This window comes from Penicillium antarcticum (assembly GCF_028974205.1).
Source record: "Penicillium antarcticum strain IBT 31339 chromosome Unknown utg000005l_segment0_segment0, whole genome shotgun sequence".
Classification (NCBI taxonomy): domain Eukaryota; kingdom Fungi; phylum Ascomycota; class Eurotiomycetes; order Eurotiales; family Aspergillaceae; genus Penicillium; species Penicillium antarcticum.
The window spans coordinates 1,539,919-1,564,373 of record NW_026695303.1 but is presented as its reverse complement, the minus strand read 5'-3'; the positions used below and the strand labels follow the sequence as shown (position 1 = coordinate 1,564,373).

The following is a 24,455-nucleotide window of genomic DNA, read 5'->3' as shown; positions in this document are numbered from 1 at the left end:
AAGGGGAGTCATATGGACACAGTCCAAAATGGTCGCAGTCACGGGGCTGCCAGCCGGTCGGGGCGAAATGTTTCATACAAATGTTATGCCGGCTTCCCGTTAAGGAAACCCCAATTGCTTCCCCGGACACGGGTACGACACGGGTGTACCCCTTCCCGCATGCCGTTGTCTATATATAGCCCTGATACAGCATCTTGCTGGGAACTATCATGTGTATCGCTTCATTTAAGTGTTCATAATTCTGCTTACTCTGGTATTGAAAATTGTATGGTGTGGATAGCCCGGCCATCGAAGCGTCCTCGGCTGACATACCGAATAACAAAAAAATGTATAATTAAACAGATAGCAGGGGGAATGCTCTCGTCTATCATTGCGTAGATAAGTGAGCTATTCATACGTACTTTATAACTGCATGGCATGCTCCATAGGCAAGGGGTAAGAGTTTCCGTGCAAAGCACCATACAGCAGGTCAAAGCATCAGTCAACCTCTGAAAGGAGCCGTATTAGTGATGTATCGTTATAAATTTGGGACATAGGCTAAGTGATGGACAACCGTGTGATAAAGCCCGAGAATACCGGATAAAGACACGAAAGCGGGGGAGAGGGATAAAGGGATACCTTTGAGTACTTAACTCTTGCTACTGTTTCGCTGCATACAGTTCATATGCTGACTTCTATATTGCTGCGCATGGGTCTCGGACGAACGTGAAGATCGGCTTGGCAGTGACATATCAGCTTGGCAGTGACACTATTTTGTTAACAGTGACATACCAGGCAGCACGCAGTAGCCAATCAGGGGAAGTAGTAGCCATGTCTCCACCTCAGCGATACAATAGACATGGCCTGGCTCTTAAATTGCAACCAATACATAAATAGGAGGTAAATCTCTCTGAACGTCAGCGTCTCAGATCAGCAATTTGATTTTTTGAATGAAAAACACATTGTTCGATTATCTTTGTCACATATACTTTTCCATCTTCGCCTTGCGGAAACTGAAGCCATGAACTCCGAAGATACCTATCATTCTGTGCAGGATCGCTATGGAGGCGTTGCAAAGCACGCCGGCCCTGATAGCCAAAGGGCCTATGAACGCAAGGTTGCAACCGCATTTGGATATGATCTAGAGGATCTGCGCTCGATCCCAGACAGCGCAAATCTAGGCGTTAGCTGCGGCAACCCATTAGCAACAGCAAACCTAAGAAAGGTAGAGCATAACAACCGACCAGCCTGTACCCTGGTACTGATATTATACTCTATACATAGGGCGAAACTGTAGTTGATTTAGGTAGTGGCGGAGGCATCGACGTTTTGCTAGCCGCAAAGAAGGTTGGAGTGGAAGGGAAGGCTATTGGGATTGACATGACGAAGGTAAGTAGACTTACTGGTACCAGTATATAATTACTCATTGTTGAAACCCTTTCAGGACATGCTAGAATTGGCACGTCAAAACGCGACAAATGTTGGCGCCGCCAACGTAGCCTTTATCGAGGCTTTTATTACTTCTATCCCAATGTCGTCATCCACCGTCGATTGCATCATCAGCAATTGTGTGGTAAATCTAGTGCCTGAAGCCGAGAAACAGCTTGTTTTCCATGAGATGTTTCGCCTGCTGAAGCCGGGAGGCAGGGTTGCAATCAGCGACATTCTGGCGAAGCGAGAACTGCCTGTGGAAATCAAGACAGATCTTTCTTTGTACGTTGGGTGTATTGCCGGTGCAAGTCAGGTCAGCGACTATGAACGGTATTTGAAAGAAGCAGGTTTTCAAGGTACTATGACTGGATCTTTCCCTATTTCCCGTGATTTGATCTAGTACTGACTCTTGACCAACAGATACTTTGATTTTAGACACAAACAGTGACCTAAACCTTTACAAGGAAATGTGGCAAGGCGAACAGGTCAGCGAATCGGCCGCTTCTGGCTCATGCTGCAATACAAAATCCAGACCGTCTCAGAAGACGAAGATGTCCGATGTGGATTTCAATTTCTGGACTGGTGAGCCCTCCCGCAGAGCAAACAGAGTAAGTTTGACGCTGACCACAATCACCGCAGGTTCATTCAAAATATTTGCCATTAAGCCAGACACACGCGATTGATTCAACTGGACATCACAGAAAGCCCATCATCCTTCTGAACCAATGCACATGAACCATCTCCATTAACAGCCAGCTGAAGGAGTCCCAAATAGCGTTAGCTTGAGCAAAACACTTGATGAAAGCGCACCTCTTCACTTCGTAATAGTCTTCTACGATAACGGAAGCATCAATAAGATCTGTACCTACGCGCAAGGGCCCCCTTCGACTGGCTTATTTGTTTGGCTATATCAACACAGATATAATCTATTATTTAGCTAGTCTTCCATTAAGATATTCATGGCCTTTATAAGGGTCTACAATGGAAGATCCGATCATACTTGTCATTTTTGACTGAGGGTGCCATATGTAAAAGTGGATCGTCGACGCGCTTCGTAGGATCACAAGATCCCATTAAATCCGGCCATACGTGAGATAGTCCAAGGTCGCGGCCAGTTTGTGTTCATAGGGATTGATATGCAAACAGATAGAATACGAGAGGTTATTAGTCGCTGATTTCGACTGGATCCTATGCCGTATCAGATAATACAGCAAGCAACTGATAGTAATCCACTCTGCACCCCTCCCCGGGCACAAGACTATTTCGATACCCAGCACGAAGTCTCAAATGAAGGCTTCTGAGATCTGGCTTTTTTCGGATATAGCCAACCAAGAGCTTGCAGGCCTCCGAACAAGAGATGGTGTGCTCTGATAAGAGATTCGACGAGCCCGGATTACAGTTCATGGCAGCGTATCCAGAGTTTGATGGCAGGGACCCGTCTTGGGCGAGCACGTTGTGTGGCATGAACTCCATCTGTGAGAAATTTGGTGATTGTAAAACGTGGACCACATTTTCCGGTAGTTGTGATGACATGTATAAGAATTGGTCATCAGGTGGGGGCAGTTCAGGCAGATAGGTATCTGATGTAATTGCATTTTCCTCTCGGGGAGTACTTCCTTTAGCATGGATGGGCTTAGTGCCACCTGGGATGCTGATTGTCTGCGCACAATTGGAGTTGTTGTCCAGTGTCAGGCACGGAAAAGTAGAGCTGACGTCAGGCATTGAAGTTGACGACATCGGATACCCCGAGGAGACCAGCAGATCTAAGTCAAGCTCAGACCCAGTCATAGCTCTGTGATCCTCCCGCAATGGAGCGAAAGGTTGTTCAAATGTCGGGTCCATTGTGGAGGTTACGGATTCCACAAAATACTTTAGCAGCTGATTTTCGACGGCGAGGAGTTCCATCCTTTTATGTAATTCATCCACTTGAGCGTTCTGTGTAGTCTCGTAGAACTTTACTTTCTGTTCCAAGTCATGGACATACTCTTTTCGGCGCGCGCGACAGTTTCGTTGATTGTTGCGAACTCGGGCAAGGTCCTCAGCCTAGAAGACAAGTGTCAAAAACTTCCTGCCCTCGCTCAAAGCAAATCCGAAAAAGCAATTACCTTGCTTTTCGCTCTGATCTGTGGCATTTTTATGCTGGTCAGATATTGATTGTGATTTCCTAATTGAAATATGTCTGTAGGTCCAACCTTCCTGTGGTCAGAGGCCGACTGGATTATATAAGCACATAACGAGGAAAGTTTTCAATGGGTGTCCCCGCTGTCAGTGCTGGATCACTCATTTGCTTCATTTGTTGAGTGTATCCACAAATTTCAATACACCAAGTGGATTGGAAAGTGGCTTGAGTCAGATCGAAATCTTTTTCACCCACCTTTTACGGCCTAACTTCATATATACCGCCGTCATGCACCTGGACAAGGAAATGTTAAAAGCCTATAGGACTTTCGAGTCTCTGGAAGGCAATTTAGGACAAGAAGAAATTTGGGAGGTAATTTTCCCTTCCTATTGCTTTGTTGCTAAAAGCAATTCGAATGACTGTGTTCTTTAAAGAACCAAGTATTATACAAACAGGCAACAAATGGCGACAACACAACACCCCAGCCTAGAGAACAAGATATCCAGGTACTACCTCACGCCTCCAATTCTATGCAATAGTATGGTGTGATAGACAATTTACTAACGCCACTCTACCGACCAACTATAGGGAAGGGCTCGGTGGGATATATGGAATTCAAAGAAAGGAATGCCAAAGGAAGTGGCCAGGGAAAAGTTCCTGAGCCACGTTAAATCGATTAAAGAGAAGTATGGTGGAGGTGGGGAGAGCGAATAGCCGCTTGGCTTTGCAGTCACTGTGAATACTTAGCGACTCCACAACTGTGTCTCTGAACAGCGGAGGATATTATCTTCTCAATGTGAACATACGCTCAAGGACATACTGCATACAAACAATAAAGCCAAGAATAGCTCTGAAACACGTGTGTCGCTTATCATCAACTAGATCATAAATCACGATATTATGCATTTTTAGCCCAAGCGATGTTCATATTTATATTGGCTTAACAGTTGTTCAAATTACGTGTACAAAGAAACCACATCGATCCCACCGGCCAAGTAGATGTTATTGTTCAAGGGTTTGAATGACCTGTCAGCTCCTTCGTCATCACTAATCTCCAGCATTTTGAGCGCGCGCCAGCATGATCCATCGCGTTGTTGATGTAGACATTTGCCGTTGACTGACGTTGCATGTTGAAGCCCAAAGCAAGCCCCTCCATGCCACTACACCTGAAGTCCTCCACTGAACTTAAGTGCTTCAACCTTGGAATTGATCCAAAGCTAGCATTTATTGACATAACGCAAAACAATCTTTTTACAAAGCCTCGTCGATATTCACTGAATCACTTCGTTCAATATGGCAACTGTGCGGCAGGAAGAGATGTCAACACAAGTTTTGAAAGTGTCTAATTTATAGAAATCGCAATACCTTGTTCTTTCTCTTCTTCTCTACAAAGCGTTTCTTCTGACGTTCTATGGGGCAAAGTCGTGAAACGACTCTTGGGCCGCTTTCTTTGTTGGTCGCCTGACTTTAACCTCTCTTTTCCCGCCTCTGTTTCCGCCTTTTCCTTCGCCTCTATTTTGCTCAAATTCAAATGCCTCGTTCGATAGCCCGTAGAATGGACTATCCTGATAGCTAGTAAGAAGTCAAGCTGGAAAATGGCAGTATGTCGCGATATGGCGGAATATGAAACAAACACTGCAAACATCATCCACTGTCTTTGGCGACAACGAACTTCACCTCGACTATAATTAATGTCAGTGGTAAGTATTAAGTATTTAAACAACCTATTCCACTGAGTCTCCTTGGTCGACTCATTCATTCAAACCCCCAACTTCCAGAACAGTCACCACTTGTCACCATCAAATCCAGCCGACGCGGGGCAGACCCACAACAGCAACTTCAGTGAACCAACTCTTCAAACAGAATTAGCAAAAATATCATCAGAACATGGCAGCAACCGCACAAGGGCACCAAGTCCACCCAGATGGACGGACATGGAAAAGCCACTTCCCCAAGGGCGATCTCTGGGTATTCGGATACGGGTGAGTTCGGTTAAACCGACGTCTTGGACATGTGCTGATCAGATTGTATAGGAGCTTGATCTGGAAGCCACCACCGCATTTCAGTATGTTCAGCGGCCACCCAGCGGTTTTCCTTTTCTCATATTTTTTTTTCATTGGATTGAAAGCACACTCGTGTTTGATGGCTTGGAGCGGAGAATTAATACGTTGATCTTACTTTGCAGACCAGCGTGTTCCTGGGTATATCAGTGGTTATGTACGACGGTTTTGGCAGGTAGGTTACTCATAGATTACTCGCGGGCTCTGAAACTATCTGGGGTAGACTAATGATATGACCTTGCGTTCATGGAATTCAGGCTAGGTATGTTAATGCTCACATCTTGACATTCACCGTCATTGAATCTGGGACACAAGAACATCCACTAATGCAACCAAAAGTACCGACCACCGCGGTACACCAGAGCAGCCGGGTCGAGTAGTCACAGTGATTGAGAGGACTTTCTGGGAGACATTGGATGACCCGGTCCGTCCAAGAATTCCACCCACAGTATATAAAAACCAACAAACTGACTTCTTCAACAGCTTGCACACCGAGAATCTGAATCAGCATCAACAGGCAAAGTCTGGGGCGCAGCATACCACATCCCAGCCTCGCACGCAGAAGAAGTGCACGACTACCTAGACGAACGGGAAATAGACGGCTATAGCGCGCACTACACGCCATTTCACCCAACCATCGACGTGGAAGGCGCGACAGATTCATCGCCGATTATCTGCATGGTGTACATCGGTCAGCCATCCAACCCGCAATTCCTGCGTGAGGCTGCCCGACGTGAGCCGCAGGATGTGGCGCAGGTTATTAGTGCCGGACATGGCCTTAGCGGGAAGAATACTGAGTATTTGTTTTTACTGGAGAAGGCACTTGAGGGGCTTGGGCTTGGTACTGCTGATGTTCACGTCACTGATTTGGTGAAACGGGTCAAGGCAATTGAGGCTGAGGGGCTGGGCGAGGCTGAAGAAAAGGAGGCTGAGCTTGAGGTTACTAAGTCGCTGGAGGGGGCATCTGAGGCGTCTGGTGAGGCCAATGGTCGGGGGACAATTGAATGAGGTCAGCGTCGTATGGATTGTTGGTTCTTGCTGGAAGTGGAGCAGATGGAGTGGATAGGCCAAGGAAGCACATAGACGGCTTGTTCTAGACCCTGCAGGCCCCCTATTACCCTGGATACTCCCGCTAGGTAGATTAAAACTATGTTCAATATCGGCGAACTCGCTAATCATGTTCTGTCTGCTCTGCCGTGGAAAGGAATTCGCCACGAAAAAAAAGAATGGGCAAACATGAAACCATACTAGGCTCATTCTGTGAAACGAGGAAATGATCGCAAAGATCATGGACTTATAAACATCGCAGAGTAAACATGTTGATGCACAAAGGTTGCCCAAGCGAGCTAGAATCCCGTATTTCCTTCCATTGCATGCTAAGAGCGAGAAAACAAAAAGAAAATAAAATAAACGTTGACACCTTCTTCCCTGTCCAAGGTGCATCGTATTTGAGCCGTTGTAATTCGTGACTTATTTTATGAGGAACCGCCAATGAAGAGCCCAGTCAAATAGAAAGTTGACTATCTAGTGGGCGTGATGGTCGTCTTGAGGTGCCTGCTCCGTGTTGTTGTTGCGCCATCCTTGACAAATCAGTCACTCCCGATGCTGCAGCGATCAGTGAGGAAATTATTGCTCACCACCACCGCCGCCATATCCAGTGTTGGGACCGCCGCCTAAATGAACTTGTCAAAAAAAAGTAATAATGATCGAACCAGCTGCAAAACGTACCGTATCCACCGTGACCACCCGCGCCGTATCCGGCGGGGCCACTAGGGGGATAGTTGTTGTTGTTGTATCCCCGGTTATAACCACCACCATTATATCCGCCGCCGCCGTTGTACCCGCCACCATTGTAGCCACCGCCGCCCTGGTATCCAGTTTGGGGTTGCGAATTGTACCCACCACGACCCTGGAAGCCACCTTCAGGGCGTTGGGGCCGGTCAAAGGCTTTGTCGACACGAATAGTCCGTCCATCGAATCTATCGAATCGTCAGAATCCTGTGCTGGCAACAAGAAACATAATGATATGGTATTCATACTCCTGGTTGTTCATCGCATTCATTGCGGCCTCTGCATCAGCCTCATTGGCAAATCGAACAAACCCGAATCCACGGCTGCGCAAGGTCGCACGGTCTTTCACAACGATCTGTGAGCGGGGTCAGTCAAGCTGATGGCGACGAGCGGCTTAAATCGGACTCACAGCCTCTTGGATCTCTCCGAACTGTTGGAATCCTTCTCGCAGGGCTTCGTCGTTTGTGTGCCAAGAAAGGCCGCTGAATAATTGTTAGACTTGCTTTGGCAAGCCCCTGCTGGTACCTGAGACAAAGACCACGTACTGGATGAAGAGCTTAGACATGATGGTGGGTTTCGTATGGAGGTTAATCAAAGACCACGGTTGGACAGTATCAGTCCAAGGGCAAAAGATGGAAGGTGAAAGCAAAGATGATTCACAAGAGGTCGAGGTCAAAAATCAAAAATCGTCTGGGTTGTGAAATGACAGGGAAATCCTAGTGGTTGTCAGGCGAGTCAGCAGTTCCGTGTAACAATCACACTGCGTTAGGGCTTCCGCATCTCTGGGAATTTTGCACGGGCTGGACACCAATGGCAAGTGTGCACCGCGCATTATGCTGCTTACTGTGTCTTTGTCTGTGAGCTTTACCTTGGGGAGTAAGTCCGACTCCAGCCAACGGGAAGAGAAGACAAAGTGGGGGGATGCAAAGATAACCCCCCCAAGTTGTTAGTCCCGCTGGCTTGAACCTTCAGCTGATTGATTTGCGGGTCCTATCGGGGCTGTCCTCGAAATGTCCAGTCAATCAGTCAATCAGAGGATCTCCGAGGCTCCGTCCCCTGACGGACTGGGGCACTAAGGGAAAACGGTGTACACTCTCACTACTCTTCGTTCCACTCTCTTGTTTGTAGACAAAGTGTTGATTTGGTAGGGCTGGATGGACAGCCTCCATGTTCAGTTCCAGCCTCGTCCATCTTGAGCATCTCGGCCGCACAAACTGAGAGATAAGCCGCCCCCCTTCGCCAAGGGGCTGAGCGGGGTCTCCGTGGACCATAATATTTTGGCAGGTCTCAGTACCTCGCAGGTAAATCATTGGCCATATGCATGCTTATGCAATGTTTCCTTCTCAAAACCCCACTGCACAAGACTGATGATCTAGCCAGCATGCGGGCTTCAGCATGCAGTCAATGGGCCTAGCCCTGTCGGCTTGGACCATGATCACCGTGGGAGATGTGTGTGCATCCGCTTAGAGGGGCAGTGCCCCGTGGGCCCACATGCGGCTTGTGCCGTAAATGCCGGAAGTCTTCCGACTCTGGCGATCGGCATATGGAAGTCGATACTCTGTCAGCTGTGGTGGAGTACTTGGGTACATGTACTGGGGGCGTGAGAGTAGAACGTCATGGCCGAGTTGGGCGCCTCAGGCATTATCTTGCTTTTCACGTGGAAATTCAACTATGGCTGAGTAATGGATGATGAATGATGGCGGGTCGATTATGAAGATGGGAGGATAGGAGCTTGGAGAGGCATATGGGTTGGTCGCGCTTTCTTTGGCTGTGACGCTCCCCATCTATGCCATCGACCAAGTCATACTTCCAATCTTTTTATGTCCCAAATCCCCACGTCTCGTTTTAATGCCAAACAGTCACTCCATGGAGGATGATCGAGGGCCAATCTATCAGTGGCTTTCTGTAGTGAAAGATCCGGATCAAAGTCGCTATCAGAATGCAGCTGGTAAGTGACTCTTTCCAATGGTGGAGCACTCACTTAGAAAGCATCAGAGAAGAACCAGCAGAGCACGGGTGTCGCAGAAACGACCAGCATTCCTCTCATATCATTGAAATCACCCGACGCCTTGCATGGGATTCGTCGCTCGACTCGCAAAAAACGGAGTATCGGGCATCTCGATCAATCCAAAAACTCCCCTCATCTTCAAAGCCCTACCGGAGATAAAGATTGCGACAAAAGAGCACGACATGGTTATGAGCGACAGCCCAGACACAAGACCCACGATGATCATTACGAGTACAAAGAGTCATCAGCTGCAGGATCTCGACCAGAAGCCCGCAAAGGCAGGGCTAATAATAGACGTGGCAGAAAGCACACGTTGACTGATGGTTTTCAAGAAATGACTGTCACTGGAAACAGGCTGACGGTATGTCGAACCTCTGCATTCTGTCTAGCCTGATGATATCTGACTCGGGCGAAAACAGATTCCCAATCAAGCTAGTCTGGGCATCTTCAACAAGGGAAAGACATCTTCAGCGGCTGGGCACCTCGCAAACCGACCATGGGTTGATATTACGAAGGATGTGCCGAGGAAGTGGTCCAAGAGGAACCCAGCAGAGTCTGACCTGGCCTTTTCCGAGATGAATTTCTTATCACGGAGAAAGAACATCAGCCCGGGGCCAACTTTGACTGCTCCCGAGGATACCCCGTGTGCGCAGCGTGAAAAGCGGAATCAATCAAATGCGTCGACCTATCCGCTTTCAAAGAGTGTATCAAAGAAGCACGCGCGAAGGTCATGCCACGGCTTAGGGCAACAGCGCGACGTGTCTCCCACCCGCCTGTCCTCGTTTGTCATTGCCCCCATTCACAAGATTTCGTTGGCTTCCAGGCCATCTGGTTGTGCTTCTCCAAGTGAGATGTTCGACGAGTCATCTTCATCTTCTCCGTATATCTGGCTCGAGAGCGAAGCCCACGATACACTCCTTGAGTTTACTCTGCAACAATGCCTCCTTGAGGCTTTGCACAGTGGTTTGAACTCACAAGGTGTCTATGAAACTACTTCTGATTATCTTTCAGACATTAGGTATTGGAGTATCGCCGAGCTTTGGATATTTTTAGAAGAGCGAAAAGCAACATGGCCGACAGGGATCGACAGAGAGCAACCCCGGTCTTCTCGACCCAAATCGAGGGATCAGGATACAGTCAAACAAGCGGTACAACCATCACCTAAATACATTACACCGCCCAAACTGGGGTTTGTTTGTGCAGATACCAACGAGAGATTCCAGGCATGCCCCACTCCGAGCGACGCACTTGAACCATCCTCCGGGATGCATAATGATTCACTGCTCTGGGAGAATAAAAGCCGCCCTCATCAACCGAAAACACGACGCGGAGATGCCTCATTGCGGACAGCCAGAGACTACGACCGCTCGGGTGCCTTTGCTGAAGGTTGCCAAAGTCCGCCTAGAGCAAAGGCCAAGCACTTCTCCACGTTCTCCCAACAATATTTGCCCATAATCACTCCTGTTCTTGGTATGGAGGAAATGAACCACGTCTCGGATGACGTCTTATTCTATGAAACACTTGAAGCTGCTTACAACGCTATCATACACCCCAAAGCTACCGAACAAGCACTAGTCTTAGATGACCTCGACCTAACTATCCTCTTCGGGTCTTCAAGATTCAATGAAACAGGTGATCCATTTACTACCCCCGAATCAGTGCGAGGAATGAGCGGTGTTATCACTACTCAAGCCGGGGATACAGAGCATCCACCACCCCTTGCTCAAAGCATCAAGCAGGAGAGGGCTGACACAAGAATCTTGAGGCCAAGTCACCAGGATGAGCAGCTCAGGAACTCATCAAGGGATGGAGAACTTGATCAAAACACAACCCTGCCATGGCTGACTCAGTACAACAAGTCACAGTTACACGTCCCGATCTTGCGCACATTGGAGCGAAATCAGGACCCAGATCTATCCCACTTTGGGCGACATAACAGGTTGTATTGACAGAGCATGGATTTGGAGATATAAATATTGGTTAACGTGACTGGGATCATACATAGCAAGAACCAAGTTTACAAGAACTATAGGATATATGTATTGGCATCCAATTGATTTGATATCCCCATTCTCATCATATCGGTCTCTGGTAACAAGACACCACCAGGTATGAGATCATTCCACCTGCTAAATGGAGTTGCTTTACTCTGCTCACTTACGAGGCTTGCTGTGACGTCAAAGCTCGACTGTGCCATACGTGAACTGGTAAAAATCTGATTTATTCTACTGTGTTAGCTTGGGGCGGGTAGATTGAGTATTCCGCGCAACGTTTGCTTATATAGAAGTGAAGGTATCACGTTGAGTGTTGGATTGATTGGGTATAAAGTAGCCTTAGATGACAGGGGATCAAACACATCATCGGATGGACGAGGTCCAGATTCTTGGGTTGTTCAAGATGTGGACATGGCCCGTCTATGTATCCCACCAGAATAATCCTGGTTATAGGCCCGGATTTCATTTTCGTATCAAGTCAAACGAGAGGAGACTCGTAAGAGAGCCGGCATTTGTCGCAGGACAGAGGGCATTCTCATGCCTGCCGTTCTGTTTGCTGGTAAGGTGGAGGGTCCACGAAAATAAGCCGGGTCGGATTTGGGGAAGGGAATTGAACGCTGGAAGCTGGTTGTCGTGTATGCGGCAGTAAGGAAGCAATATGCAAAGGTTGGGGGTGTAATTATTGGTATGATGGAGATCATAGAGTGGCGGCTGCCTCGATGACACCTGCTGCCCTGAAGGCACCGGGGTTCTTTATTACCACCTCGACAGGGTACTTCCACTGCATAAATCGCGTCCAACCTAGAAGCCAATCAGTCAGTACGAGCTGCTTCAAGTCTGGTAATGTCGTTCAAGTCCACATACTCCAATATGCGCATCGTCGCCCTAGGTATTTTCCGATGAACGGTACCAGCACCATGCTCAAAAGCAGCTCCAGTTGCTCAATACTTTCTTGCCATTCTGCCTCGGCGTCGGAGAAGTCATCGGATAGGGTATCGAGGTCGGAGTCGGTTGTAGATTCAGAAGGCAGAGAAGCAATTTCATCCTCCGACTCGGAGTATGAGTTCTGTCTGGAGGGAACCATGTATGCGGACATCGAGAACGAGGGATTCGATCCGGCTGGGGAAGGCGAAGACATCGGAGCGGAATGAAATGTTAGATCCGAAAGCGAGAAGGAGAGAAAGATCGATCAAGCAGTGGCCTGCCTACTGCCGTGTAAATGAGACGTTCAACTGTGCCTTGATCGACTGTTGACTTCCGCTGCACGTGACCCGATTGACTCAAGGTCACGTGCCCGATAACGCATCGCCTCAGTATCAATTTCAACAAGTTTGCCTCTATAGAACTTCAAGCTATTTGAATATCCAATCCGCAAGTTCCTCTACAGTGTGTGGTGGAGCGATTTGAATCTTTGAAGCCCAAAAGTATGGCTGACGCCGTAAGTCGCACTCTTGTCTTTTTGCCGACCCTCCCACATTTTCTTTGTCTGCACAATATCGACCCCTCGGCCATCACCGTTCAGAGAACCCACACCTTTGCGCCTAGAGATCCAGTCTGGTATTTTTTAATTGAAAAATCCAGAGCAGTCTCTTCCTCGTCTCTCTTCATTTTTCACAGAGCTAACACCGCTTCTTGCTCCCCCGCCAGGAAATCGAAACCAAGCAACGCAAATCGGTCGCATTCAGCGAAGGATCCGTCATCATGGATACCAACGGTCAAGTCACAGACGCCCCTCCGGCTGAGAAGCCCGCCGGTACGCACCAACTCCCGGATCTCGATTCCAGTCGCCTGAGTTCACGCCCCACTAACATACACAATGCAGACAAGGAAGTCGACGAGGTCACCGACATGTTCAAGGGTCTCTCAAAAAAGAAGAAGACAAAGAAGTCCAAGACCACCGAAGGTGAGGAGGGTGAGGCTGCCGCCGACGGCGAGTTTGACCCCTCCACCATGAAGAAAAAGAAGAGCTCCAAGACCAAGAAGAGCAAGGTCGACCCCGATGACTTCGAGGCCAAGCTCGCCGAGGCCGGTGTCACAGAGGAGACTGCTGAGGAACAACCCGAGGAAATTCCCGAGGGTGACCGTGAGGCCGGCACTGGTATCTGGCAACACGACGCAACACAAGCCATCCCCTACTCGCTCCTCATCTCTCGTTTCTTCTCCCTCATCGAGAGCCACCACCCCGATCTCCTGTCCAGCGGCTCCAAGTCCTACAAGATTCCTCCTCCCCAGTGTCTGCGTGAAGGAAACCGTCGTACCGTCTTTGCCAACATTGCCGAGATCTGCAAGCGTATGAAGCGTTCCGAGGACCACGTCACGCAGTTCCTGTTCGCCGAACTGGGTACAAGCGGTAGTGTCGACGGTTCCCGCCGTCTCGTCATTAAGGGTCGATTCCAACAGAAGGGTATCGAGTCCGTTCTCCGTCGTTACATTGGTATGTTTCCGGTTCCTAAATCATAACTACGATCCCGTACTAACTTTGCTCTAGTTGAATATGTTACCTGCAAGACCTGCCGCAGCCCCGATACCGAGCTCAGCAAGGGTGAGAACCGTCTCTACTTCGTTACTTGCAACTCCTGTGGATCTCGTCGCTCCGTCGCCGCCATCAAGGCCGGTTTCCGTTCCCAGATTGGCCGCAGAAAGCGTGTGGGTTAAACGACCCATGGAGCTTTCTGGAATTTCGCGGAGGAAGGATTTGTTATTATCTATTCTTTATGCGTGTCACTTACTAGTACTTTGGCGGAAAAGAACAGAGCCCCGGCACTGTATCTTTGCCGCCAGGGTTTGAGATGAGGAAACGATTTCAAGGATAGACAGGTTTAAAATGAAATGGACTGATATCACTATATGTTTTCTCGGGGGGTTTTTGGCCTCGCATGTTATTTTCGATATTATGTGAATAACGATCTCAATTACGGCAGCAGCACCATGAATATTTCAACACCTTGTATCTATTGCAAAATGATCACCTTTCAAGAAAACTATTTTACCGACCAGTTCAGTTTTGAAGACATGACTATACATGGAAGAGCTAATATATGGAGGCAGTACAAAAGAAGAAAAAATTTGACCTAAAACGAAATGGTAAAATGACTGTATCCGCCACTTACTTGAGCAAATTGGTATAACATGGAGACCAGCTCGCGATGATACAATGGTAGTTGCGCTTGATGCATTGATAACAAAGTCATAGTGCCGGGTTCCAATCTGAAAGGCACGCCAGAAGTCTTCCAGTAAAATCAGCCGCTGGCAGTGCTGATCTTCATCTGGGTAGCAAAGGCATTCAAGTTCCTGGTCTGCAGATAAACCGTGCCAGGTCCCTCAAACTTGCAAGCAAGACCTTCACCAGTACCATAGCCGGAGATGATACCACCGGAAGCGACACGCTCGATCTTGTACTTGCAGTTCCATGCAACGAGGTGGCCATTGTCGATGTAGTATTTCTCTCCTTCCACCAGCTGAACACAGAGGTACATTAGCAACAAAGGGCGCTGTTGAAGGGAGGAACTGTGTACATACATCTTTCTTAATGATTGCTCCGAAACTTTGCATCCAGAGAAGACCTGTCCCCTCAATCTTGTAGATGAAAAGTCCTTCGCCGGAGAAGATAGCCTTGGATAGACTCTGCGCCTTGTACTCATGCTTAACGCCACTGGTACAGGCCACAAAGGCATCTCTTCCAATCTTCCACGTCTGGGTCCCGTCCATACGAAGAACGATGAGATCACCAAGGACAGAGGGAGCTAGAAGAAGCTCACCCGGACCGGTATAGGTAGACATGGAGATCTCACCACCAGCAATGATCTTCTTCCAACCAATCGATATAGATCCTCTCAATGTCATAGTCGTAGACATTGCAATCATGACGCCTAGTTCGGTGTGAGCATCTCTATGACAGAAAGAGGGAACAAACCAGCGTGAGGCCTTCATGTTTGCTTGTTGAGCTGGTCTTACCAGGTCTCGCAGTGAGAGGACAGCCCATTGCGAGCTGTAACGTCAAAAGCGAATTAGAGTCTCTGTGACTGATTCTGTAACTACCTCCGTTGAAGGTTCCAACATCGTCCTCGTAGGTTGCTTTGGCTCCCAGGAACTCGCCTGGTGGTGGTGCGCCCCCCGGGACCTTTTCTGCCATCCCCGTCGGCTGTGACTGAGAGGAAATGGAAAGTCGACCCAGCCCATTTTGAGGAGGGAAGTCACTCGGTGGTGGACTGAAGGTGGGTGGGGTACCTGAGGGTGGGGGGAGGATATGCCTGCGAGATTCCTGCTTGGTTGATCGGTGGGCTTGTGCTAGGTGGACTGATAGACGATGGTGGTGGTGGATATCCTCCATTTGAAGGAGTTCCTTGCTTCGGGGGTGGTGGATAGCTGAAGTTTGGAGGGGCATAACCGGAGTGTTGCTGCGATTGTTGAAATGCTAGGATTATTAGCATATTAGATAATCAACAAGGTGATTGGAGCTACAGATTCACTAACTTGTTACATGTGCGGGGGCTAATGATTGAGAAAGAGTTAGTGCTGAGTACTGAATGGCAGATTGTTTAGATCTACCTACCCGACAAGGGCGGAGGCGCAAATTGGTTATGTTGCGACATGGTGATTGACGCGGAGATCGACTGTTCCCAATGGAAATGTAATTGTTTTCTGAAGATAACCTGCTATTGCTCTGGTCAACCTGACTTTCACCCCTAATCATCAAGTCACAACTGAAAACACTCACGGTATTGGTCGCAATTACTGCGGGGTAGGGCTAGCCAAGATCGTGGCAATTGAAGTCCGCTGGCGACAGGTTTTCTTACATCAATAGATAGACCCTTAAGTGATGACCCTTATATGGAGCGTAAGTTAGAGTGAGAAATGAGAAAATCCAAAGGGAGAAGGGGTGTTGCGCCGGGCCATAGTCTTTTAAACCAGAGCTCCTCCGCACCAAGAGCTCCCTCGCTATTATTAGCGCTAAATGGCTTGGAGGTGATTTGCCAAGTGATCAGTCAAGTAAAAGTCTTTCATATTGGTCGTCGATCAGCTGTGCCCGAATCACAATTGACTACTGCACGTCTATCCCATCCGGGCGCTTACAAGTTGCACTTGCGCAACTAACCGGGGGGGGGGGGGGGGGGCACAACTCACTCACGGTGGGCTCGCGATGATTATTGGATGCGCGAACAAATGTCAATTATAGCGGTATTTTCTCCTGGCGTCTGTACAGCAGAGCAGACATTTGATTTCGACACACGCCATGCTTGGCATTAACTTCGTGTTCGTATTAACGTCTCACATGTTGGATAATCGCGGGGTGTGAGAGCATACGCGAAACAATGCATTCTTCAGACACATGCAGAATGGATAGTGACATTATCTGGAGAGAAAACAGGACTCAAAGACCGTTGTACAGAATGAAACATATCGGTACTTTTACTGCATTGTATATTACGGAAATCCGAAATGGCCTCCCATGTAACTAGCGTATGGGAATACAGAAATACTTCATTTTTGATAAGCTAAGGACGCAAATTGACTGTTTTCAGATCCAGCTGTCTCGCGGTTATAAAGTTCAGCTCTATTTCAGGTCAGGTAGGAAAAGAGAGATCTGCCAACCTCACCCTTCAAGAATTTAGACATCGACAACACTGTAAGACGAACGTAAGTACGATATTTCAAGGGCTCAAAAAACGTGGAGATGACACAAGAACCTTCAACAGAACATCTATATTCAAGTATCTCAGGTTAAATAATGGCGCGCTTCTGCATCTCTTCCTCCAGAATGCGAATAGCTTCCGTGCTATTGGATCTGCTAGCCAAATCTAAAGCTGTTCGATCATCCCAATCTTGCACCTCTGTATCAGCGCCATTCTCCAATAGAAAACGAATTATCTCCGTCGACGAATCCATTGACGCCAGCATCAAGGGCGTACGACTTTGATCATTTGTAGCATTGATTCTGGGGTGGAATTGAACAAGCTTCCTCACTAGTTCAATATTTTGGTTTGAGACTGCATTATGAAGCGGTGTCATGGATCCGATGCCGATGGTATTGATGTCAGCACCATGTTGCAAGAGAATTTCAACTGTCTCGAGATGTTGTTCTTCCGTCGCCCAGTATAGAGCCGAGTATTTTCCTTTCTGTGTGGAGTCGATGGTAGCTCCGTAATTTTGCAACAGTAATAGGACTATATCGCTATACCCAGCTTGTGCGGCTGCTTCTAAGGGACCGATCTTATTAATTGTGCTTTTGCCATTCGGAGAAGCACCGTTTGCCAACATCAATTTTATTGCTGGTAAGTCACGGTCAAGGATGAGCTTTATCATGGCTGAGTGATGGTCATAGTTTTCTGCTTCGATATTGGCACCATGTCGGCAGAGAACTTGGATTGCCCATTCGGAATGGTTCTTTGCGGCGAACAAATAGGCAGCGTGAGCCAAAAGTGGGACATCTTTGCTCATCTCTGTCCATTTGGCCAAAAACCAGTACACAAGGGCATAGTGTTGGTTGGAGATAGCCCAGTCAAATGCGAGCTCATCTTCGTATCCAGGCACTTCCCGATCGATCTCTATATCCATCATTGGATAGGTAATCCACTGTTGCAAAGTGTGCAAGTTGGTTTCGGAGTCACTATCCTGTAGACCAGCTCCATAAGATGGAGACAAGTGTTCGGACCCGCCCAGAGCCTCGAAGTGTGGTTGCATCCAGTTTGAGGCTGACACATTTCTGCACGAATGCCATGCAATCCACCCGAGCTGTTTGGAAAAGGATTTCCACCACTCTTGATGGGCTGAAGAGTTCATCCAGCCAGTGGGACGCTTGGCTCCTTTGGACAGAAAAAAGCGAGCCCTCAAGTCAGATCTTAGCAGCTCGCACATATTTTTCGATCCCTCAAGACGACCACTCTCGTCTCCTTCGAGTATTGCCTGGCAACAAAGATATCCAAGCTCATAAACAGACCGCGTGAACTCACTTGAGTCGGATCTTTGACAAAGCCAGACCAGTAATTCCAAAGCATTTTTCCACTTTCCGTTGGCAATATACTCAGTCGTACGCTTTCGAACGTTGTTTGAATCCCCGGAAACCTCTGGCAGAAGATCTCGACTATTCAAAGTTGGAACAATGCACAGCAATGCCTCCTCTCGAGTACCTAGATCGCAGGCTTCAAGGCATTGTACTAATTCGTTGATTCGATCGTTTTGAGCCAGATATGAGGAGTTAGGTCCAGGGGTTATCTCAGCTTCCCCACCAAGCTCTTTGAAATGACCTAATACTTGTCGCAAAAATTGTATGTAGAGATCCTGTGCGGCCATTATCTCCAGGTTACTGTCTACTCTGACTGCGAGGGTGTCCGTTTCATGGCTATGCTTGTTCGAGGCAAAGCCAAACAGTTGAGACGAGAAGTTCATCATCCTGGAGTTGACCATCGTGGCCTCTGTCTGGCGAAATATCCATTTATGGAAGTAAAGGTCTGTGTCTTCTTTCTGGGCGTCGTCCTTTCCCAGCCCGACCAGACGGTGAAGTTTGTAGCCAGGAAGATTTTTGTTTGACTTTTGGATTGACCAAACCCAGAGCCCCAAAATGGCCTCCAGTTCATTCACATCAATCTTCCATCGCAGAGTATCACTGCCTCGGAGTAAAACCATACAGTATTCTTCAATCACAGGGTCAGTAAACTGCGATGATGTCTTTCTGCATTCGGCAAGAAGGTTGAAAGTGAATTTCTTTCCTAGATCAATCTCCCAACTCGTGGAAATCAAATCCATGGTCATTTCAATCGTCCGAGCGAGATTATGTGCTACCTGGCGTATAGGCATATCATCCCAAGCAACAGTCAAGCCTTGATTTGAGTTAGACGTGAGCTTTGCCAGTCGAGCTCTTGTATGAATCAATTGTTTTGCCAGGGACATCGTCGGTTGAGAGAAATATCCAGGCGATGATAGGGTTGTTGGCCTGTCCGGTGGCAAGCGCAAATGGAATGAGTCAACATTTCCAAGATGAAATGCAAAACAATCCAGCTCCTGTTGTGTAGATGAGAGCAATTCCTGCTTGTCCCGGAATGCGTTCTCCTCTGGTGCCATTCTCTCCGTCCGAAGGATGGTTCGAACAATGGCCATCAAGAATGTCGATCCTAGCTGGGCTAGGGTCACGGAAGCGTGGAGACCTCTCAGTCCCACAAACTGGAATATGAATCCCAGAAGGGTCGATACTAAGGTTGAGTATATCTGGATATACTTCCTGTCAAATCTGTAGTCTCTGATGGACTTGATATAAGTTTGTTTCCCATCCACAGATGGTCGTCCGTATTCTTTGGTTGCAAGGAAAGCCTTGAAGACTTGATCGTCGGCGTTCTGTTTTCCAGGCTGTAGCCAGTATATTTTGCTTGGTCTTTGGGGTTCCAAATAGTATTCCTTCGACGATCGCTCCATGATGAAGGCACAGAAAAACATCCCAATAAAGAGAAGGGTTGAACCGATGACATAGAATGGGAATGCATATGATGCTACCGGTTTATCATCCTTTTGGAAGGTTTCCGGCCACATAAACACTGTGAGTGCAGCAAAAATAATGGACCCTATGTCACGAACGATCAATAATTATCAAATTTGGGTTCGAGTAGAACACAACCAACCTAACTGTAGTGCAGAGCCAAGAACAGCAGCGCAATAAAACCAAAACTGGTCTCTCCTCTTGATACCCTTATTCAATGACAAATTCGGTATATCGAGCTCGGGAAGTTCACTGGCCGATTGTTTTCCTCCGCAAGTCCAAACACCTTCCACGAGTGCTTCCCTTAAAGTGCCAACCTTCGTCTCGATGCCTCCAACCTTGGGATCACCTTCCTCCCAAACAACGATCTCCGCAATCTTAGGCCGGCCAAATACTCGCGTAATTCCGCCATCGTTGAAAAGCTCCGATGTCGACTCCGAGATGCAGGGAAGAAGCTCGCATTCCGCTTCAGCGGGTCCTTCTTGGGCTCGACCCACAAAAGCTCGAAGAGATGAGCTACCGCATATCCTTATCACTGATACTACGGCAGTCAAGACCCCTAGGGGCGAAAGGGCGAAGATAACATTGTCTAGAACGCTAATCGACTCGGAGAGGAATTGTTTCGTAAGTCGTTCACCGAAGAGAGTGATCAATGGCGCCTTGATGCAAATATTAGCTTATGTCTAATCCATCTCCGTAGTTCAAGGCATGAACATACTAAATCTGTCGCCAGGTTATTCGTGAAATCATCCCAATCATCAGCTGCAACAAAAGGTACAAACAAAAGCACAGTGAACAGCGTACAAAGCATCATAAGTCAATAAGTCATAATAAAAACATACAGCCCTTCAAACTACCGCGGCAAACCACGCACTCTTAACACATCACAGATCGCAAACACATTCATTCCCCACCTACTGATCCATCTAGCGGGTCCAAGGATAGCCCCAGAGCCACAGGCGTATAGAACCACCCCCATGGCATTAACACGGCTAATAATATTCAGAGCACAGCCCTGAACTAAGACGTTGAAACCGCTAACGCAATGCATATGTGTAAGCGCTGCGCTGGGCGCATAACCCGACCTGTCGTTGTCGCTGCACTAAAGGCTGCCCGCATTGCGCTAGAGCACAGACTGCGGGTCTAGAGCATTTCTCTCTGGCTTTGGCGCGTATTGAGGCTCACAAGTATTTGCATGTACGCTTGAGTGTGGCTACTTAGAGATTGCGCTTTTCTGGTAGTGTTGGAATAATTGGAACGGGATTTTTGTTCAGACTTTTGGGCTGGTTTATTTTGTGGGGGCTTTGGCTGAGGTCGCTGAGTGAGGCTGAGTGGACAGGGGTTATTGTCGATAAGATGAATATTCTTGGCTATATGCCAGATATGCGTGAATCGCGGCTATAGATTGTCGACCGCGAGCCTACTGGTTTTCATACAGTTGGAATAGATGTTGGGGAAGAAGTATCTGTGGGCAGGGGCAGGGGTGAAGATGCCGTGGGGCGGCACGACAGGGCAATCACTTGGTCCTTAGATTCACGATTCAGTAGTCAAGTGTTCACCTAACAAGCCCTGCAGTGCTCTACATGACACGAGAGGAACTACATGAACTCCATGGGTTCTGGGACATGGAGTGAATCACACAGCCTAGGGAAAGCAATCTGTCATATTATTTAGAAGATGTGAAAAGTAGTGTCCCAAATGAGGTCTTCTGCAAGGACATGGGATTGTAGGGATCATATTGGTACTGCTTCAATTGACGCAACCTGAAATTACCAATTTCCAGTCTTGGGTATTACCTGCCCACGTAGCGGACACATACCCCTATCACCGTACCAATGATGCCTCCGATGATGAGACCCGCCATTATATACATGAGATAATACTTGATCACTCTCGCTTTGGAGCCGTATTTCCATTCTTCGGCGTATGATTCGTTGGTTTTCAGGGCTCGTTTTTGCGGCCGTTCTGGTAATGCCTCAATGTCGAAATCGGCCCTATCGTGTGTGGAGTGCATGTATGCAGCGGATTGCCCTGTCCCCGTTGTTTCCATGCTTGTAAAAATGCTATATTAACAGTTTCTTTGAGTGAGCGGTCATTCTGAGAGCTTAATTTTGGCACACTCACTCGCTTTGAATTGACTCTTGGTCGCGGCCGGTCGGTCGTTATACCTTGCAAGGTATTACTTTGAAATGTAGCTTGAATTATAGAAGCTCAGTGACAGAAACAAATTTTCAGTTGTGTCGAAGGTAATCAATGAAACCCAATTGTTTGGTTCAAGTAAGTGAAGTATTCGTGTTCGGAATATATCCGAGCTGAAATGAGGAAGGGTCAAATTTGATTGCAGAATCCAGCTAATGCCTGCCGAGTGACGCAACAAGATGACTACTCGTCAGACTGGCCTTTTATCTATGAGAAGTCAAGAAGATCAATGGCCCGCCAAGAAGATGGCGCATATTAGTGCTTGTTAGACGGGCGAAATTTTCGGGCCAGAAATGGGGGCCGTAACATTACCGTGCAGAGTCCGGCATCTTGTGCACCATACTTGATCTCTTAAAAGTACTTTCTGGATCATTAACTGTGGCAATCAACTCTCTTGACAACTAGATCATCGTTTGAAACAAGTCCCAGCCCAACCCAATGCTTGCTCTCGATTCAGTCCAATTTCTCAATCAACAAGTAGCTACAAATCCAAATGTCTTGAACTTTCAAGCCGTTCAACCATAGCCTGGAGCTTCGAGTATTGCCATTTTGGCACGCCCCAGAAGAAGAAGAATAGAAGCCAAATGTAACCTGCAAACTTTTGCCCCTTTGAGGTATTGGAGTGCTTACCCCTTCCAACCTCAACGTTTGGCACTTGAGTCCAGACAAAAGCCACGAATATCTCAGCTGTCACAACCAAGAAGTTGATAAAAAAGAAGAACAAATCATTCATCGGTCGACAAGGCTCTCCAGCCATCCAATCAGCAACGAAGTGGTAAATGGCAGACAGAAAGAAAGTCCAGAACGCAATAAAGCATTTCTCGAGGAATGAAGCGGGTTTGAATCTGAGCAGCTTTCGAGTAACAAGTTTGCCAGAAGAAGCACAGCAAGGTGTGGTTAGTTGGTGCCAAAATTTTGCCCAAAAGCGCCGAACCCCGTAGGCCTCTCCCACGCTGCCGAATAAAGGTGGCCATTCCTCAGGAGTGTCAACTCGAAGGAGGACAAAGAATACTGAAAGCAGAATATGACAAACATCCAGCATGAAGTATGTCAGCCAGATCCAGTATACGGACAAGAGAAGCCTCATCTGGATTTCGCGCGGAGTAATCGAGGGCCCATAGTCCGACCAGATTAATCTTCGGATAAAGATCTCTTGAACTCGTCCAAAATCGTGTGAGGTGAAGGAGAAATTCAAAAATACAAAAGGTCCAATGATAAAAAATTGGAGAATGCAGCAAGTGACGGCTTTAAACAGACGCTTGATGATGAAAGTGGCTCTGCTTGTTGAGTTTGTATTCTGGTTCCTCGATATAATGGCCTCCCAGTCAAACTGACGCCGTGGGTTCATCCAAATCTTGTATGCTGCAGTCCATGGTGGAGCGCCTCGAGGAATAGCGACTTTGTCGATGAACAGGATGCTGATGGCATGCAGTATCCAGATACAGGTGAAGAGTCCCCATAATGTGTTAACGCTTGGAAGGGCGTCCAAATAGTGGCTGGCAGAGAGCGATGCGTATGCACCCCCCAACAGCAATGGAGAGAGCCATACTCGGTATTTCAAAGGCAGTTGAATTGCAACCAGGAAGACCAAGGCCGAGAGACCAAAAAATGCTGGAGGAATGAGGAGTGTGGACATCGTCAGGTTGATGAAGGGTGTAGACGACGTGACTGAAGCAAAAAGACACCACCGATGGGCTGAAATGGGGCATCACCAACTGTGTGCTCTAGTCTTTTTCTCTTTCAGGTCAAAGGTATTTCAAGCGGTCTCGGAGGCATCGGATATAACCGCAAAGATGAATTGAGCACAAAGCATAGTTTGGGGCCGGAGTTTGGATTAATACACAAAACTGGGTAAATCATACTCACCAGGGTATTTCGGCATTTTCCACGCGTCAACTTATAACAGGATCGGGGATAAGTGGCACTGCAAGTTCAGCCCTATTATGCCTCACAATTGATCCCACTCTGGGCTCTATAATCTCCGCATGAATGCTTTTGAACATCCCAATAACAAGATATCAAAGCATGAATACAGACGCTTACTTACTGGGAATTTTCTCAAGAGCTTTACACCTTCGTCATCATGCATCGCTAGCATGCCAAGCTGTAAATTTAATTTCAGGTACGCAAAAGCCATAAGCACTTACACAATCTTGGTTATGAAGGATCTGCCAAGAGTAACAATTGCATCCACCCAACAACCCACATCTCACTGCAAGGCTGCATCTGATCTTCCATTTGACCCCATGATCACATAACAGGCTTTCTTTGCATTTTGAGTCAAGTCAATCATTCTAACCTTGATGTAGGCTATTTATATGGTGTAAAAATGATGAAGGAGATATTATAACATGAAATTTGCTAGAATCTAGAAATTACTCACATAGTTCTCTTGAAGCACTCTATT

At 47.5% G+C, this 24,455-nt stretch overlaps 11 protein-coding genes across 11 annotated transcripts; 4 read left to right on the top strand and 7 right to left on the bottom strand.

The window, feature by feature from the left end:
- Positions 1-1,000: 1,000 nt before the first annotated feature.
- N7508_005246 (uncharacterized protein) lies at positions 1,001-2,093 on the top strand (the record flags this gene model as incomplete). The annotated part of the gene is made up of 5 exons (XM_058463312.1): positions 1,001-1,204; positions 1,264-1,368; positions 1,424-1,766; positions 1,831-1,992; positions 2,050-2,093. 5 exons carry the CDS (start codon positions 1,001-1,003, stop codon positions 2,091-2,093), a joined length of 858 nt encoding a protein of 285 aa, XP_058319790.1.
- A 481-nt stretch (positions 2,094-2,574) lies between these two features.
- N7508_005245 (bZIP transcription factor) lies at positions 2,575-3,542 on the bottom strand (the record flags this gene model as incomplete). The annotated part of the gene is made up of 3 exons (XM_058463311.1): positions 2,575-2,598; positions 2,740-3,453; positions 3,516-3,542. 3 exons carry the CDS (start codon positions 3,540-3,542, stop codon positions 2,575-2,577), a joined length of 765 nt encoding a protein of 254 aa, XP_058319789.1.
- Positions 3,543-5,416: 1,874 nt separating this feature from the next.
- Positions 5,417-6,597, top strand: N7508_005244 (gamma-glutamylcyclotransferase; the record flags this gene model as incomplete). Its single annotated transcript, XM_058463310.1, has 6 exons — positions 5,417-5,511; positions 5,563-5,594; positions 5,715-5,764; positions 5,847-5,851; positions 5,929-6,013; positions 6,073-6,597. 6 exons carry the CDS (start codon positions 5,417-5,419, stop codon positions 6,595-6,597), a joined length of 792 nt encoding a protein of 263 aa, XP_058319788.1.
- A 618-nt stretch (positions 6,598-7,215) lies between these two features.
- Positions 7,216-7,945, bottom strand: N7508_005243 (RNA recognition motif domain-containing protein; the record flags this gene model as incomplete). Its single annotated transcript, XM_058463309.1, has 5 exons — positions 7,216-7,262; positions 7,318-7,568; positions 7,629-7,735; positions 7,790-7,862; positions 7,926-7,945. The coding sequence occupies 5 exons, from the start codon at positions 7,943-7,945 to the stop codon at positions 7,216-7,218; spliced, it is 498 nt and encodes a 165-aa protein (XP_058319787.1).
- A 1,374-nt stretch (positions 7,946-9,319) lies between these two features.
- Positions 9,320-11,337, top strand: N7508_005242 (uncharacterized protein; the record flags this gene model as incomplete). Its single annotated transcript, XM_058463308.1, has 3 exons — positions 9,320-9,328; positions 9,366-9,749; positions 9,808-11,337. 3 exons carry the CDS (start codon positions 9,320-9,322, stop codon positions 11,335-11,337), a joined length of 1,923 nt encoding a protein of 640 aa, XP_058319786.1.
- Positions 11,338-12,079: 742 nt separating this feature from the next.
- On the bottom strand, positions 12,080-12,520 carry N7508_005241 (uncharacterized protein; the record flags this gene model as incomplete). The annotated part of the gene is made up of 2 exons (XM_058463307.1): positions 12,080-12,183; positions 12,247-12,520. 2 exons carry the CDS (start codon positions 12,518-12,520, stop codon positions 12,080-12,082), a joined length of 378 nt encoding a protein of 125 aa, XP_058319785.1.
- Positions 12,521-13,083: 563 nt separating this feature from the next.
- N7508_005240 (translation initiation factor eIF2 subunit beta) lies at positions 13,084-14,037 on the top strand (the record flags this gene model as incomplete). The annotated part of the gene is made up of 3 exons (XM_058463306.1): positions 13,084-13,135; positions 13,205-13,816; positions 13,871-14,037. The coding sequence occupies 3 exons, from the start codon at positions 13,084-13,086 to the stop codon at positions 14,035-14,037; spliced, it is 831 nt and encodes a 276-aa protein (XP_058319784.1).
- A 584-nt stretch (positions 14,038-14,621) lies between these two features.
- N7508_005239 (AIM24 family protein) lies at positions 14,622-15,974 on the bottom strand (the record flags this gene model as incomplete). Its single annotated transcript, XM_058463305.1, has 5 exons — positions 14,622-14,840; positions 14,902-15,251; positions 15,337-15,796; positions 15,863-15,873; positions 15,935-15,974. 5 exons carry the CDS (start codon positions 15,972-15,974, stop codon positions 14,622-14,624), a joined length of 1,080 nt encoding a protein of 359 aa, XP_058319783.1.
- A 1,129-nt stretch (positions 15,975-17,103) lies between these two features.
- Positions 17,104-20,663, bottom strand: N7508_005238 (ankyrin repeat domain-containing protein; the record flags this gene model as incomplete). Its single annotated transcript, XM_058463304.1, has 3 exons — positions 17,104-19,934; positions 19,992-20,508; positions 20,568-20,663. 3 exons carry the CDS (start codon positions 20,661-20,663, stop codon positions 17,104-17,106), a joined length of 3,444 nt encoding a protein of 1,147 aa, XP_058319782.1.
- Positions 20,664-21,515: 852 nt separating this feature from the next.
- N7508_005237 (uncharacterized protein) lies at positions 21,516-21,899 on the bottom strand (the record flags this gene model as incomplete). The annotated part of the gene is made up of 2 exons (XM_058463303.1): positions 21,516-21,593; positions 21,669-21,899. 2 exons carry the CDS (start codon positions 21,897-21,899, stop codon positions 21,516-21,518), a joined length of 309 nt encoding a protein of 102 aa, XP_058319781.1.
- Positions 21,900-22,529: 630 nt separating this feature from the next.
- N7508_005236 (wax synthase family protein) lies at positions 22,530-23,684 on the bottom strand (the record flags this gene model as incomplete). Its single annotated transcript, XM_058463302.1, has 1 exon — positions 22,530-23,684. One exon carries the CDS (start codon positions 23,682-23,684, stop codon positions 22,530-22,532), a length of 1,155 nt encoding a protein of 384 aa, XP_058319780.1.
- Positions 23,685-24,455: the final 771 nt, after the last annotated feature.